Source organism: Mustela nivalis (assembly GCF_964662115.1).
Source record: "Mustela nivalis genome assembly, chromosome: 6".
Classification (NCBI taxonomy): domain Eukaryota; kingdom Metazoa; phylum Chordata; class Mammalia; order Carnivora; family Mustelidae; genus Mustela; species Mustela nivalis.
In genome coordinates, this window is record NC_139025.1 from 76,957,899 (window position 1) to 76,975,122 (window position 17,224).

Genomic DNA, 17,224 nt, shown 5'->3' on the forward strand with positions numbered 1-17,224 from the left:
TAGGAATAAAATATATATATATTTTTTAGTTAAATCTTACAATCACTTTTAATTCATTTCTAAGTGATCCACTTCTGGGATCATACCAGTCCCTCTTGAGGTATTTGGCCCATATTGGAATCTGAAACTTGATGTTCCTCTCCTTAATATGTGAAGCAACATTATCTTTGCAATATGTTGATTTAGTAATCTAAATCACAGTGGGCTTGAATAGAATGATTGTTATATTTAGGTGTGTTGTCTTGAGTAAGTCTTTACTATATACTCTTGGTAAATGCTTAGTGAATGGAAAAAAATTAAATAGTATAGAACTATTTCTTTTTTGTACTTATCTTTAAATTATTTCATTATACTATCAGTGGGTTACATTAATTTATAAACGATCTTTTAAAACTTTTTGTTTCAGTCCCAGAAATCCTGGATAGAAAGCACTTTGACCAAGAGGGAATGTGTATATATTATACCAAGTTCCAAAGACCCTCACAGGTAAGCATACCCTTGTTTTTTGGGTTCTTCTAGAAATTTGGATGTAAATCACATTGCTGTTTGCTTATTAAAAACCAAAATTATTATGGGTGGCTTAGTTGGTTGACGTCTGTCTGCCTTCGACTCAGGTCATGATCCTGCGGTCCTGGGATCGAGACCCATGTTGGGGTCCTAGCTCAGTGGGAGCCTCCTTTTTCCTATCCCTACTTGTGTGCTCTCTCTCTCTCAAATAAAAAAAGTAAAATCTTAAAAAAAAAAAAGATGGGGCGCCTGGGTGGCTCAGTGGGTTGAGCCTCTGCTTTCGGCTCAGGTCATGGTCCCAGGGTCCTGGGATCGAGTCCCGCATCGGGCTCCCTGCTCAGCGGGAAGCCTGCTTCCTCCTCTCTCTCTCTGCCTGCTTCTCTGCCTACTTGCGATTTCTGTCTGTCAAATAAATAAATAAAATCTTTAAAAAAAAAAATAAAATTAAATTTAAAAAAAAGAGAGAGAGGAGAGATCATTAGCACAGTAAAGGTATTCTGGAGTTCTTAATGACGTTTGCAGCATAAAACCTCTGAATTCTTCAGAGTATTATTCCTTTATCCCTAAGCTCCCCCAGATCATACTGGTATATTACAAAGATAGGGCAGTTAAGACTTTTTTAACTGATCCACTGATTTTGAGAAATTAAAAATGTGTTTTTATTTATTGAACATCTGTTGAATACCCAATACTATGGTTTGTTGATGCTAAAGAAATCAATACAAACCCAATAGTTCCTGTATTTGTCAGAATATAGATACAGCTCAGCATCTGCTAAAAAACCTATCATCAGAGATTGTAGACCATTCTGACCGACTTTGATGTTTCACATGGCTTTTTTTTTTTTTTTTTTAAAGATTTTATTTATTTATTTGACAGAGAGAAATCACAAGTAGATGGAGAGGCAGGCAGAGAGAGCGAGAGGGAAGCAGGCTCTCTGCTGAGCAGAGAGCCCGATGCGGGACTCGATCCCAGGACTCTGAGATCATGACCTGATCCGAAGGCAGCGGCTTAACCCACTGAGCCACCCAGGCGCCCCTCACATGGCTTTGATAATAGAAAAATTTAAGACACTAGTTAAAATTTAAGAAAAAGTTGACCTCTTGAGGTATTTATTGAAGTAACATTTTTCATAAATTTTTTTTCCTGAGGCCTAAAAATAGATAAAAACTTAAAAGGACAAATCAAAGAAAGAGTTATTTTCTAGAATACGGAGAACCTCTCTTCATAGACACTTAGGAAAAATTAGTTGAGAAAGATTTTTGGATCTTCTTACCTTTCTCATTTCCTATCAAACCTTGTTCTCTAGCCAGTTAACTTCTTTGCAACTTTTACGTCTATTTGATATATGACTGCTACAAAAACATAGCCAAATTCAGAGCTAGAACAAATTAATCCTAAAATGAAACCACGTAAGACCTTGTGTAGCCAAAGCAGTCTTGAGAAGGGGGAATAAAGTTGGAAATTTTCAGAATCTCGTATTTTTTTTCAGTTTTTTTAAAAATTTAAATCCAATTAATATATAGTATAGCATTGATTTCAGAAGTCAAGGTCAATGTTCATCAGTCTTACATTAATACCCAGTATATCACATGCCTTCCTTAATGTTCATCACCCAGTTACCCCATTTCCCAATTACCGCTCTCCCCTTTAGTAATCCTCAGTTTCCTATGATTAAGAGCCTCTTAAGGTTTGTCTCCCTCTCTGATTTCATTTTGTTTTAGTTTTTCCTCTCTTCCCCTATGATCCTCTGTTTTGTTTATTAAATTCCACATATTGAGTGAGAATATATGATTGTCTTTCTCTGATTGACTCATTTCGTTTAAAGTAATACACTCTAGTTCCATCATGTTGTTGCAAACGGCAAGATTCAGTTTTTTGATGGCTAAGTAGTATTCCATTGTGTGTATGTATATATATGTGTGTGTGTATATATAACACCACACATCTTCTTTATCCATTCATCTGTTCATGGACATCTGGGCTCTTTTCATTGTTTGGCTATTGTGGACATTGCTGCTATAAATGTTGGGGTGCAGGTGCCCCTTTGGATCACTACATTGGTATCTTTGGGTTAAATCCCTAGTAGTACAATTGCTGGGTCATAGGGTAGCTCTATTTTCAACTTTTAGAGGAACCTGCATACTGTTTTCCAGAATGGCTTCACCAGTTTGCATTCCCACCAGCAGTGTAAGAGGGCTCCCCTTTCTCTGAATCCTTGCCAACATTTGTTGTTTCCTAACTTGTTAATTTTAGCCATTCTGACTGGTATTACATGGTATCTCATTCTGGTTTTGATTTGTATTTCCCTGATGCCAAATGATGTTGAGCATCTTTTCATTTGTCTGTTGGCCATTTGTATGTCTTTGGAGAAATGTCTATTCATTTCTTCTGCCCATTTCTTGACAAACCCAGATTTCAAGATATACTACAAAGCTGTAGTAATCAAAATAGTATGGTACTGAGATGCTTGGGTGGCTCAAGTCAGTTAAGCATCTGCCTTCTGCTTTGGTCATGATCCCAGAGTCCTGGGATTGAGTCCCACGCTGGGCTCCTTGCTCAGTGGGGAGCCTGTTCCTCCCTCTTCCTGCAGTTTCCTGCTTGTGCTCTCTTTCTCTCTGACAAGTAAATAAAAATCTTAAAAAAATAATAATAATATGGGGGCTCCTGGGTGGCTCGGTGGGTTAAGCGTCTGCCTTCGGCTCAGGTCGTGATCTCAGGGTCCTGGGATCAAGCCCGGCATCGGGCTCTCTGCTCAGTGCGGAGCCTGATTGCCCCTCTCTCTCTGCCTGCCTCTCTGCCTACTTGTGGTCTCTCTCTCTGTGTCAAATAAATAAGTAAATCATTAAAAATATATATAGTACATATTTTATTTATTATAAAGATTTACTTAATTAACATATAGTATATTATTAGTTTCAGAGGTAGAGTTCAGTGGTTCCTTAGTCTTATATAATACTCAGTGCTTATTATATCACATGCCTTTCTTCTTATCCATCATCCAGTTGCCCTATCCCCCAACTCCATTCCTCCAGCAATCCTCAGTTTGTTTCCTATGATTAAGAGCGAGAGAGAGGGACGCCTGGGTGGCTCAGTTGGTTAAGCAGCTGCCTTTGGCTCAGGTCATGATCCCAGCGTCCTGGGATCAAGTCCCATATCGGGCTCCTTGCTCCGCAGGGAGCCTGCTTCTCCGTCTGACTCTGCCTTCCACTCTGTCTGCCTGTGCTCGCTCTTGCTCACTCTCTCTGACAAATAAATAAAAATCTTTAAAAAAAAAAAAAAAAGAGTGAGAGAGAGAATCTTTTTTTTTTTTTAAAGATTTTATTTATTTATTTGACAGACAGAGATCACAAGCAGGTAGAGAGGCAGGCAGAGAGAGAGAGAGGAGGAAGCAGGCTCCCTGCTGAGCAGAGAGCCCGATGTGGGACTCGATCCCAGGACCCTGAGATCATGACCTGAGCCGAAGACAGAGGCTTAACCCTCTGAGCCACCCAGGCGCCCGAGAGAGAATCTTAAGCACTCTCCACACCAGCGCGGAGCCCAGTGTGGGGCTGTATCCCATGACCCTGAGATCATGACCTAAGCCAAAATCAATAGTCAGACCCTTCCTTAACTAACTGAGCCACCCAGGTACCCCAAGGCAGTTATTATTTTTATTTGTTTATTTATTTATTTATTTATTTTAATACCATTTTGGTGCATTTAATTGTAATAGTTCTTCAGTAGGTTTTGATTTAAAAGGTTGCTACATTGAGTCTGTGTAAAATACTGTATGTGCTCTTTTATAAAATGTTATAGTATATTTTTTGATACTGCAGTTATTTTATAAGAATGGTGGTTGGTATTCTGTTAGTGTATATGCCTCAATTTATATACCTGTTCCATTATTGAGCAAAATTTGAGTTGTTTTCAATTTTTAGCCATGATTAAGTAATGAAGACCTTAGTGGATAAAACTTCCTTTGTGTTTAGGCTTTTTTTCCCCCCTCTTAGCGTATGTAATGCCAGAAAGCTTTCCAAAAGGACTAAAGCAATATATGTTATTACCAGTAGTGACAAGAATCCCTGTTTTACTGAATATTAACTAGAATAACTTTTTTTGTCCGCAAGGAAAAGTGATTAGTAGGAGATAGTATGTCTTAAATTTACATTTACTTGATGATTGAGAAAATATTTTTTTATGTCTTTTAATATTCCTTCAACTTTTGGTAGATATGGTAAATGTTAAATAATTAAAACAGATATCCTTAATATCTCTTCCAGTCATTCTGTGAATTTTTAAATTTCTTATTAAAGGTGTTTTGTTACAGGGTGCCTGGGTGGCTCAGTTGTTAAGTGTCTGCCTTCAGCTCAGGTCATGATCCCAGAGTCCTGGGAATGAGCCTCACATTGGGCTCCCTGCTCAGCGGGGGAAGCCTACTTCTCCCTCTCCTTCTTCCTCCTCCTGGCTTGTGTTCCCCTTCTCACTGTGTCTGTCAAATAAATAAATAGGTTTTTTTGTTACAATGTAACATTACATTTCTTTCTTTCTTTCTTTCTTTTTTTAAAGATTTATTTATTGGGGTACGGAGGTAGCTTAGTCCGTTTGACTTCAGCTTGGGTCATGATCTGAGTTCCTGGGATTGAGCCCCTGTCAGGCTTCCTCTTTGGCAGAGAGCCTGCTTCTCCATCTCCTTCTGCCTGTGTGTGCTCTCTCGCTCTCTCTCTCAAATAAATAAATAAAATCTTAAAAAAAAAAAAAGATTTATTTATTTATTAGAGAGTGCCTGCACGTGGTGAGGGGTATAAGGGAGAGAATCCTTAAGCAGACTCCCCGCTGAACACACAGTCTGACATGGGGCTTGGTCCCAGTACCATCGTATTTCTTAACCAGAGAGCAGAAGGGACATTTCCAAGGTCACATGGCTAATAATTCATAAAGGTGGAATTAGAATTTAGATCTCCTTAGTTCAGTATGCCAGTTCTAAAGTTAGATACTATTCTTTCTTTGGGAGAAAATTAAGGTCTTGCTTTATTAAAAAAAAAAATAGATAATATTGTTGAGGAGTTATTTCCCATACTTTTGTTCATTTTTGTTCATTTTGTTCATTTCATTTTGCCATAGAAATTTAACATTAGGTACTCAGTATCTTTGGCTGTAGCCTCCATATGAGACATTATTTTCAAACACTGGTAGCTGGTCATTTCTTTCTGTGCTAGTTGAAATTTTTTTTTTTAAGATTTTATTTATTTATTTGACTGAGAAAGAGATCACAAGCAGGCAGAGAGGCAGGCAGAGGGGCAGAGGGTAGTAGTAGGCATCCTGCTGAGCAGAGAGCCTGATGTGGGGCTTGATCCCAGGACCCTGAGATCGTGACTTGAGCTGAAGGCAGAGGTTTAACCCACTGAGCCACCCAGGCACCCCTGAAATGTTTTTTGTAAGATTTTATTTTTAAGTAGTCTCTACATCCAATATGGGGCTTGAACTCACAACGCTAAGATCAAGAGTTGCACACTTTTCCAAAAGGGCCAGCCCTTAATACTAGTTGAACTTGAAAATTTGTTTAGTTTTTTTTTTTTTTAAAGAATTTATTTATTTATTTGACAGAGAGATACCGTGAGAAAGAGAACACAAGCGGGGGAATGGGAGAGGGAGAAGCAGGCTTCCCACCAAGCAGGGAGCCAGATGCGGGGCTTGATCCCAGGACCCCGGGACCGTGACCTGAGCTGAAGGCAGACACCTAATGACTGAGCCACCCAGGCGCCTCAAAAATTAGTTTTTCATGGATAGGTTAATACATAGATTTATAAGATACCAAAATTTATAAGCGAAAGCCTCCTTTCTACCACAGTACCTTAACTATATAAATTCCCCTTCCTAAAGAAAACCAGTGCTAACTGTTCTTTGGAATACCTTCTAGAAATAGCTAGATACAGTCTTTGCATGTCCTAGCAGATGTATATTAAATTTTAAGTACATACTGTTAAACCCATCATGTTTATTATCTTGGCAGTAACCACTGTTTTTAATTATTGCATCCTTTTAAATTATATATCTGGATCATAGTTTGTTTTAGTACTTCCTTAGTTTCTTTTTAAAGATTTTATTTATTTAACAGAGAGAGTACGCACACAAGCAGGGGGAACAGGAAGCAGAGCAGGCAGAGTGGGGAGCCTCCTGAGCGAGGAGTCTGATGAGGGACTCAATCCCAGGACCCTAGGATCATGACCGGAGTTGAAGGCAGCTGCTTAACCAATTGAGCCACCCAGGCTTCCCACCTTATTTATTTATTTATTTTTAAAGATTTTATTTATTTCTTTGAGAGAGAGGGAGAGAGAGAAAGCACAAGTAGGGGGAGCAGCAGAGGGAGAGGGAGAAGCAGGCTCCCCACTAAGCTGGGAGACAACGTGGGGCTTGATCCCAGGGCCCTGGGACTATGACCCAGGCCAAAGATAGACATTTAACCAACTGATCCACCCATGCGCACCTTTGTAGTTCCTTACTGATAAACATTTTAGCTATCCTGTTTTTCTTTTTGTTACTAGAAAAAAATAAAAGCCATAGTGAATGAATAACCTTGTACATTAATCATTTTACACAAGTGCTACAAAAATTTTTCAGCTTACAGTTTAGTACTGGAATTATAGTTTGAGAGGGAATCTACATTTTTTTCATTGTGATGAGTATAACCAAGTTGCCTTCCATCAAGATTATATCAGTTTATACTCCCACCAGCATAAAAGACTATTCTATTCCTTAAGATAGTGTCTTAAAGATCAAAAAAATCTTTTATAATCAAATGGTCTTTTCATATGTATGTTTTTTACTTGTGAACTATTCATGTGCTTTCCTTTTTTAATGGAGATTTGATGAAACTCTATATATAATTAGGGAAGCTAAGCTTTTGCCTGCAATAATTTTTTCCTTTTTTGTCTTGAGACTTTGAGTGGCATATTTTTGTCATGTAGAAATGTTGTATTTTTGTGTAGTTAAATTTGCCAGTCTTTTTCTCTTTAGGTTTGTAACAACTAGTTGTACTTAAAAAAATGGAAACTATTTTAAGTATTAGGTGGGTGAGGGAATGGGTAAAATAAGTGAAGGGGGATTAAGAAGTGCAAATTTCCAGTTATAAATAATAATGGAGATAAAATTACAGTATAAGGAATATAGTCAATATTACTATAGTAATATTGTATGGTAGCAGATGGTGACTTCTCTTTATCTTGGTGAATACTGAGTAATGTATAAAATTACTACATACTGTGTTGTGTACCCGAAACTAAGGTAACATTATATGTCAACTACAACAAAAAAATGTAGAAACTATGTGAATTTAAAAAAATAGTTATTTGAGTGTATAATCAAGGTATAAATGACCTATATTATCTACTGAACAATTAGGCTAAGATATAGTTTTCCTTTGTTTTGTACTATTATATGGATTTTATGTAGTTTAAAATAAAAAAAATTTTTTTTAATGTTAAGTAATTAAATTTACCTTGTTTTATAGATGCCTTCCAGGATGTCAGATTTGTCAGCAACTCGTCAGGTAAGTTTAATAACAAAACTGTTGTACAGAGTTTGAAATATAAAACTATTTTATTAGAAGCATTAGTTAGATGGGATAAAACTCAGGTTATTACATTTGAGGGTTACTTTACTCAAATTTGGGAGTTGAAGGATTGGGCGAGGCTCCTTGAAACTCAGTGAAGCTAGTTTCACTGAAACTCTGCTCAGTGAACAGATTTCTAAAGTTGAATGTGAATTAGGTAAAGATGGATTGAGGAAAAGGGATTTAGGCCGAGAGAACAGGATGTGGGAAGGCCCGGCAGTAAAAGAGATTATGGTTCTGTAAGGAAACTGCAGAATGTAGAATATAACAGGGATATTGGAGAGATTTGATCTGGAGAAATAAGTAGGGACTAGATCATTTAAACTTGTGTACTATGTCACATAGTTTTGTTTTCATGTTAAAAAGATACACAGGGAAGTCAATTGCTTAGCTTTTCTTCTTTGGTAAAAGCAGTTGGCATCTTGTGGAGATTTGATTAGGAGAAAAAATAGCTTGGAAGGTTTTGTAATAATTTTGGAAAAAATGAGAGCCTAAATTAAGATAGTGGCTGTGATGATGAAGAGAAGTCCACATATTTGAAGGGATTAATAATATAAACTCAATAGGATTTGGTGAATCTTAACTTTCTTGACCAGATACTAAGTAAATACTAATGTTGTTCATTGAGATCTGATGAAGGAATATAAGACTTAGGAGGTCTCTGGTAGGTAGGCTAGAAAGAAAAGTGCACAAAGTGAGTTCATTTTAGATATATTGAGTTGTTTTTTTTGTTTTTTTTTTTACCATTTCCTGTCCCATTCATTCCTTCATTTAGACGCAGAGTTCCAGGTGGTATCTTTCCACTCAAACCAAAGATCTTCCTTTAGTATTTGGTATAATATAGATACAATAGAGATGAATTTTCTCAGATTGGTTAATCTGAAACTATGTTTTCATATTTTTATTTTTCATGTTTATTTTACTGTCTTTTTGAGAGCTATTTTCCCAAGGTACAGAATTTAGCTCTTTTGAGCCATTGGACTTCCGGGACGTATGCCTGGGCCATGGCCATCTTTGCCTTCCTCTCATTGCAGATTGTCTTTCCTCATTTAAACTCTATACTACAGGTTTTTATCCTATATATTTTTATAGTGTAAAGTATATATATGACTATGCTTTTACACTGAACACTGTATAGTTGCATCCCATATGCCTTGATATTATTTTTATTTTTATTTTCATTTTGTTCCACATATTTTCTAAGTTCTTCTGTGACTGTCTTCGATCTATGAGTTAATAAAAGTGTGTCATTTAATTTCTGAATACTTGAAGAATTTCCCAGTATTTTCTTTCCTTTTAGAGAGAGAGAGTGCACACAGATCAGTAGGGGAAAAGACAGGAGGGGCAGAGCGGGGGAGAGAGAGAATCTTAAGCAGCTTCCACACCCAGCACAGAGCCCCATGGGGGCTTGATCTCATTAACCATGAGATCATGACCTGAGCTGAAATTAGGAGACAGTTAACGGACTAAGCCATCTAGGAACAACCCTCTCCCACATATTTTCTTTTTTTGGTTTCTAGTTTAGTTTCACTGTGGTCTGAGAAGATAGTTTGTATGATTTCCATCCTTATTCTAGTTTATTGAGACTTATTTTATGGCCCAAAATATGTTTAATCTTGCTAAATATTTGTGTGCACTGAAGAAGAGTTTTTATGGGGTGCCTGGGTGGCTCAGTGGGTTAAGCCACTGCTTTCGGCTCAGGTCATGATCTCAGGGTCTTAGGATCGAGCCCGCATCAGGCTCTCTGCTCTCTCTCTGCCTGCCTCTCTGCCTACTTGTGATCTCTCTCTGTGTCAAATAAATAACATCTTTTTTTTTTTTTTAAGATTTTATTTATTTATTTGACAGACAGATCAGAAGTAGGCAGAGAGGCAGGCTGAGAGAGAGAAAAGGGAGGAAGCAGGCTCCCTGCAGGGAGCCTGATATGGGGCTTGATCCCAGGACCCTGAGATCTTGACCTGAGCTGAAGGCAGAGGCTTTAACCCACTGAGCCACCCAGGCGCCCCAATAAATAACATCTTAAAAAATTTTTTTTAAAAATTTGATGTTACAATTTGGGTGAGATAAGGGATGCTACACAGAGAAGATAAAGGTTGACATCCTATTCCTTTTGTTCCTCCCCTCCCCCCGTCTTTTCTCTGTTTCATTTCGGATAGATTCTAATTTGTTTCAAGATTTTATTCATTTATTTGATAGAGTTTATGTTTTTAGGGGCTGGATTTTATCATTCTGTTAGCGGAATTTTGACTTGTTTTAGCATGCAATTAAGTTACTTTGGGCTAATTTGATCCTTTCAAATATTGCTCGTGCAGTGTGTCATGGTACATAGTGATTCAGGTCTAATTTAGCCCTTCTTGTTAGGCATTGCTATTCTGAGGACCCTTTTATAGGTCTTGTGTATTGAGATCTCTTACTCTGGCTGGTAGCAACACAAACTGTTCCCTGCCCTTTATGAACTTCAGGAGTTATTTAGCCTGCTGTTGTCTAATAGTTCTTACGTTCACATTGGGTAGTTTGTTCTTATTCATGTTTAAGAAGATCCTTCTGAATATATTGGGAACTCTCATGTAGCTCCTTCTTGTTTCTTGCCCTATAAACTCTAGCTCCTTGGCTTCTACAAACTGTGATATAATTTTTTAAAAATATTTATTTATTTTAGAGAAAGAGAGAGCATGTGCACATAAGCAGGGGGCCGAGGGCGAGGGAGAGAATCTATAAGCAGACTCCCTACTGAGGGGGGAGCTGATACAGGGGTTCATTCCCAGGCCCCCAAGATCATGACCCAAACTGAAATCAGGAGTCAGATTCTCAAGCAACTGAGCCATGCAGGTGCCCCTGTGATATTTTATCAAATTAGTGAGACTACCTGGCTCCACTGGGACCTGCTTCTTACATAGTAGTATCCTGTAGTGCTTCTAGGTAGAATATAGTTGCTTTCTGCCCTTGACCCTGGGCAACCTTTGTCATCAGGTATAGATTAGTTTGCATTTTGTTGAATTTTGTATGCATGAAATCATAGAAATATGTACTGTTTGGCATTGGGTTCTTTCATGAAGCATGATATTTTTGAGATTATATTGTGTTTAATATTCTAATAGATATTCCTATGCTGAATATTATTCGGTTGTATGGCTATATTATATTTTGCAGATAACCCCACACTAGATATGGAGGACTATATCATCAAAAAAATGTACTTATACTATTTTAATGCTATGTTAAAAGTATTAATTCATTGGTATTGTAAAATTAAAAATTATTTTTATACTCTTAATTGGTTTATTCATTTTAATTCAGTTTTCCATTGACTAATTTTTTTTTTAAGATTTTATTTATTTATTTGACAGAGAGAGATCACAAGTAGGCAGAGAGGCAGGCAGAGAGAGAGGAGGAAGCAGGCTCCCTGCTGAGCAGAGAGCCCGATGTGGGACTCGATCCCAGGACCCTGAGATCATGACCTGAGCCGAAGGCAGCGGCTTCACCCACTGAGCCACCCAGGCGCCCCCCCATTGACTAATTTTTTGAAAGGTCTATTTAAAATTTCATTTCTTTCCTTTAGGTGTTTTTGTGGTCGCTTGGTCAAGCAGCATGCTTGTTTCACTGCAAGTCTTGCCATGAAATACTCAGATGTGAAATTGGGTGACCATTTTAATCAGACATTAGAAGAATGGTCTGTGGAAAAGCATACAGAACAGAGCCCAACAGATGCTTATGGAGTCATAAATTTTCAAGGGGGTTCTCATTCCTACAGAGCTAAGGTATGTCACATACTTGATTTTTAAATTTCATTTATCTTGTTGTCTAAATAATACATAATATCCATGTTGTCTGAAAATTTATATAGCAGTAGATCAGAAAGTTAGTCTTAGTCATTTCTTTATATATTTTAAAGTTCTTTGTGTAAGTGCTTATACACATATAGAAGTGTTACATCTTGGTGAATTGAACGTTCTGTCATTATGAAATGTCTTTAACCTTGTCAATTTTTTTTTTTTAAGATTTTATGTATTCATTTGCGAGGGCGGGGGAGAGAGAGAGCAAGAATGGGGGGAGGGGGAAAGTGAGAAGCAGAGGCAGACTCTCCCCTGAGCAGGTAGCCCAACGTGAGGCTTAGTCCCAGGATTCTGGGATCATCATCTGAGCTTAACCAGCTGAGCCACCTAAGTGCCCCTAAGTGGTTTCTTTATAAGCAACACATAATTTTTAAGTTTATTTTATATGTCTCACTATTTCTTTGTTCCCTTTTCTTGTTTGCTTTGTTTTTCTTTTTCTTTTTTTTTTTTTTTAAAGATTTTATTTATTTATTTGACACAGAGATTGAGATCACAAGTAGGCAGAGAGACAGGCAGAAAGAGAGAGGGTGGGGAAGCAGGCTCCCTGCTGAGCAGAGAGCCAAATGTGGGGCTCAGTCCCAGGACCCTGAGATCATGACCTGAGCTGAAGGCAGAGGCTTAACCACTTAGGCACCCCGTCTTGTTTGCTTTGGATTAAGTATTTTTTATTATTTCCTTCCTTATTAGCATGTTACTTATACATTCTTTTTCCTGTAGATTAAGCTTATAATAAACACTGGTTAAACAGTGCGAGAACCTTTAGAATACCTGTAACTACATTTATTTTTCTTATGACTTATGTGTTTTTGTTGGCATAATTTTATTTTATTTAAAGACTTTATTTATTTATTTGACAAAGAGACAGCGAGAGAGGGAACACAAGCAGAGGGAGTGGGAGAGGGAGAAGCAGGCTTCCTGCTGAGCAGGGAGCCCAGTGCGGGGTTTGATCCCAGGACCCTGGGACGGGATCATGACCTGACCCGAGGGCAGCCGCCTAACGACTGAGCCACCCAGGTGCCCTGTTGGCATAATTTTAAACCCCACAAATACTATTTTTAATTTATATTTATCAACATTTTACCTGTTATATTGTCTTTGTTCTACCTGCCTCCCTGCCTTGATTGGAAAAGCAGTGGTAAAGGTGGGCACATCTCTCTAAGTTTTCCTTTTCTTTTGGATTTTGATTCCAGTTTCTCATTGTCTTAGTACATTTCTGATGCCTTCATACATGTTATTTATTTTCTAGTTTCTCTATTCTTAGGGGCAGAATTAGTTCAAAACCGTCTAGTCTACCATTGTCCAAAGTGGAACTCCTCATTTATTCCTTACATAATTTTTTTTTAACTTTAAGCTGCTTTCCAAATACAACTTTATGCCAAATATAATAATGAGTTAAACAAAACTAACATAGGGAGATTTGGTATATCTCATTATAAACTTTTTTTTTTTAAATAATATTTAAGAGAGGGAGCACTACCAGGAGGCTTGGGGGAGGGTAGAGGGAGAAGCAGATTCCTTGCTTAGTGAGTGGGGAGGGGGAGCCTGATGCAGGGCTAGATCCCAGGACCTTGAGATCACTTGTAATGTCACTTTAGACAAAGATGCATTTTTTAATCCTGTAAACCAGAAGAAGTTACTTCACAGATGTGACAGCATATTTTCTATAGAATTTTTAAAAAATTAAACTTATAAATCTATCTGAACAACCTTGAAATATTGAGTAGAAAATATCTTTGTTATTTTACTGCATAGTCACAATTCTGTTATAAATAGACCAGATCATTGACAAAACTTTCAGATGAACAGTATTTGTCTCTCCTAATAGCAAGAGTTGTAGAAGCTTCCATTTTTTTTCATTCCTCTTTCTTTCTTTTTTTAAGATTTATTTACTTATTTAGAGAGAGAACACAGTGGGGAGGGGCAGAGGGAGAGAGAGAAGCAGCCTCCCCACTGAATAGTGAGCCCGACTTCGGGTTCGATCCAGGGACTCTGGGATCATGACCTGGCCTAAGGCAAACCTTAACTGACTGAGCCACCCAGGCACCCCATTCTTTCTTTTCCCTTTTCTTATCATGATAGCTAAGCTTCAGCAGTTTGCACTACTGCATGTTCAAAGTTAAACAAGTCAGTAAATAACTGGATAAATTTGCAAATCGAATGGATGGTAATCAAGTTTATATAAATTGGAAGAGGAACATATTTATGTTTTAAAGGTTAGCAATTAGAGTATCACTGCTTTTATAGCTCTTACAGAATCATTTTCCAACTTTAAGGTCATTTGTTACTGCTTATTCCTATTGGTGTTAAGTATATTAAAAGTAATCTATCAAATCTACTTCATAATAATCAGATCTAAGTAACATTTTTGTAATACTGTATAATGTTGCATTATGAAACCTATGAAAATATTCAGTTATTTTGTCTTTTAAAAATCTTTTTTAGTATGTGAGACTATCATATGACACCAAACCTGAAGTTATTCTGCAACTTCTGCTTAAAGAATGGCAAATGGAATTACCCAAACTTGTTATCTCTGTGCATGGGGGCATGCAGAAATTTGAGCTTCACCCACGAATCAAGCAGCTGCTTGGAAAGGGTCTCATTAAAGCTGCAGTTACAACCGGAGCCTGGATTTTAACTGGAGGAGTAAACACAGGTAATGTGATGATTATAGCAATTTTATTTAGTGTGTTTGTAAATGTTTCATAATATCAGTTAAATATTTGAAATAATAATCAACACAAGCAGTTTTTCTGTTAAATAGTTCCTGAGTATAAATGGTAACTGTCAGGTATTTGGTTTTCATTTATTTTTAAAAAATAATACACTTTAGGGATGCTTGTGTGGCTCAGTTGGTTAAGCCACTGCCTTGGGCTCAGGTTATGGTTCCAGGGTCCTGGGATCGAGTTCTGCATTGGACTCCTTGCTCAGCAGGGACCCTGCTTCTCTCTCTGCCTCTGCCTGCCACTCGGCCTGCTTGTGCTTTCTCTCTCTCTCTCTGACAAATAAACAAAATCTTTTTAAAAAAAAAAATAGACTTTAGAGCAGATATTGACAACTGTAGTCCCATGCACCAAATCCAACCCATTCCTTTTTTTTTTTTTTAAGCGAAGGTTTGTTGGAACACAGCCACACTCATTTGTTTTTGTATTATATATAGTTACATTTGTGCTGCAACAGTAGGGGTGAAGTGTTGTCAGGACTGTTTACCTTGCTAACACTAAAATATTTACTATATGACCCTTCACAAAAAAAGGTTGTTGATTCCTCCTACAGAGCCAGCTGTTATTTCTGACTTCTGGTAAATTGATTTAAGAATGGTAATCCATTGCCTAGACAATGGTAAGAAGTAGCTTTCAAAATTAATTATTAATATACTATAATTTTTCATTCCAAATCTTCTCTGTGACATATACAGGTTAGATATAAGAAAAACACATTAGGGGCGCCTGGGTGGCTCAGTTGGTTAAGCAGCTGCCTTTGACTCAGGTCATGATCCCAGAGTCCTGGGATCGAGTCCTTTATCGGGCTTCCAGCTCCACAAAGCATCTGCTTCTCCCTCTGACCTTCTCCTCTCTAATGCTCTCTCTCACTGTCTCTCTTTCAAATAAATAAATAAAATCTTTTTTTTTTTTTTTTAAGATTTTATTTATTTATTTGACAGAGAGAGATGGCAAGCAGGCAGAGAGGCAGGCAGAGAGAGAGGAGGAAGCAGGCTCCCTGCTGAGCGGAGAGCTCCATGTGGGGCTCGATCCCAGGACCCTGAGATCATGACCCGAGCCGAAGGCAGTGGCCCAACCCACTGAGCCACCCACGTGCCCCTAAATAAATAAAATCTTAAAAAAAAATAGAAAAAAAAAGAAAAGCAAATTAACTTTAATATCTAAAGTAAAATGTAGTTATTATTTAAGTTAGCTTGCAGACATCTGATTCATTATGAACAGCTGGTTTTTGAGCCTCATTGTGTGTCAGGCATTCTTCTGGCTGCTGAAAATATATTATTCCACAAAACAAAGAAAGTATTTACTTCATGGAACTTGTATTCTAGTGGAGGAGATGCAGATAATAAACAGATAACTAAATATGTTATATGTTAGATGATAAGTGCTATGGGGACACGTGAAATACAGAGAGAGGATGGTGAGGGATGGTAGAGGGGACTTCATTAATAAGGTGACATTTGAGTAGAGATTGAAGGAAATGAGGGAGCATGATAAGGATAATGTGAGGCAGAGCATTTAAAAGAGAAAAAAACTGCTAGTGTGTTGGAGGAATGGTAAGGAGGATCCATTGTAGCTAAGTGGAATGAACAAGGAGTGCTAGGTGATGAGTTTGGAAAGTTAATGGGGTGTGGTAGGGGATGGGATGGGGTGAGGTGGGGTAGGGTGATGAATAGCAGGGGCACTAGGCACATTGTTATATAAAGCCATATAGGTTGTTATAAGCACTTTGGCGTTTACTCTGAATAAGAAGGGAAGATATTAAGCAGAGATTGACAAGAGCAAAGATTACTTGGATGATGTTTTGAAAGTAGACTGTGAACAGGCAAGGCAGCAATTGGAAGACCAGTGAAGATGCTATTTCCATAGTCCAGGTGAGGAATGAGATCTCATGCATTATAAAAACCAAAGCGAGTGTTGTATTGGTTTTCTAGGGCTGCCATAACAAAATACCACAGACTGGGAGGCTTAAACAAGATTAATTTATTTTCTCACAGCATTGGAAGTCCAAGATCAAAATGTTAGCACGTTTGGTTCCTTCTGAGGCCTCTCTCCTTGGCTTGTGGATGGCCACCTTCTCATTGTGTTCTCTTCACCATACATGTGCATTCCTGGTGTCTCTTTTTGTGTCTAAAATTTTGCCTTCTTAGAAGGACACCAGGCACATTGGATTAGGTCCCACCCTAGTGGCCTCATTTTTAAAAGTACACCCTCTTTAAAGGATCTGTCTCCAGATAAGGTATCACACTCTGAGGTACTGGGATTAGGATTTCAACATACGAAGTTTGGAAGGATACAATTCAACCCATAAGTGATAATGAGGAGTCCTGTGTTCTTTTGGATTGTCTTTTTCTATTTTTCTTTTAATTTTTGATTCAGTTGGACAACTTTTGTAGTTGCTTATTGTGTGTGTGTTTTGCTTATGGTCCTGAGCCATACTCTTCATTTTTTTTTAGATGATGTGTAGAGCAATAACAAAAAACTACAGTTACTTACAGGAGGAATCTAAGAGAGGACTAGGCCTAACAACATGGTAAAAGTTACTTTTACGTGTGTTTCAGGCAGTTGTAGTG

At 37.8% G+C, this 17,224-nt stretch overlaps 1 protein-coding gene across 1 annotated transcript in view; it reads left to right on the forward strand.

The window, feature by feature from the left end:
• TRPM7 (transient receptor potential cation channel subfamily M member 7) overlaps positions 1 to 17,224 on the forward strand; it is a 112,000-nt gene that overhangs the window by 16,135 nt on the left and 78,641 nt on the right. The window contains exons 2-5 of the mRNA XM_082734765.1: positions 407 to 486; positions 7,997 to 8,035; positions 11,658 to 11,856; positions 14,374 to 14,587. Coding sequence (XP_082590891.1) covers positions 407 to 486; positions 7,997 to 8,035; positions 11,658 to 11,856; positions 14,374 to 14,587 — 532 coding nt within the window. The remainder of the gene's footprint in view (positions 1 to 406; positions 487 to 7,996; positions 8,036 to 11,657; positions 11,857 to 14,373; positions 14,588 to 17,224) is intronic.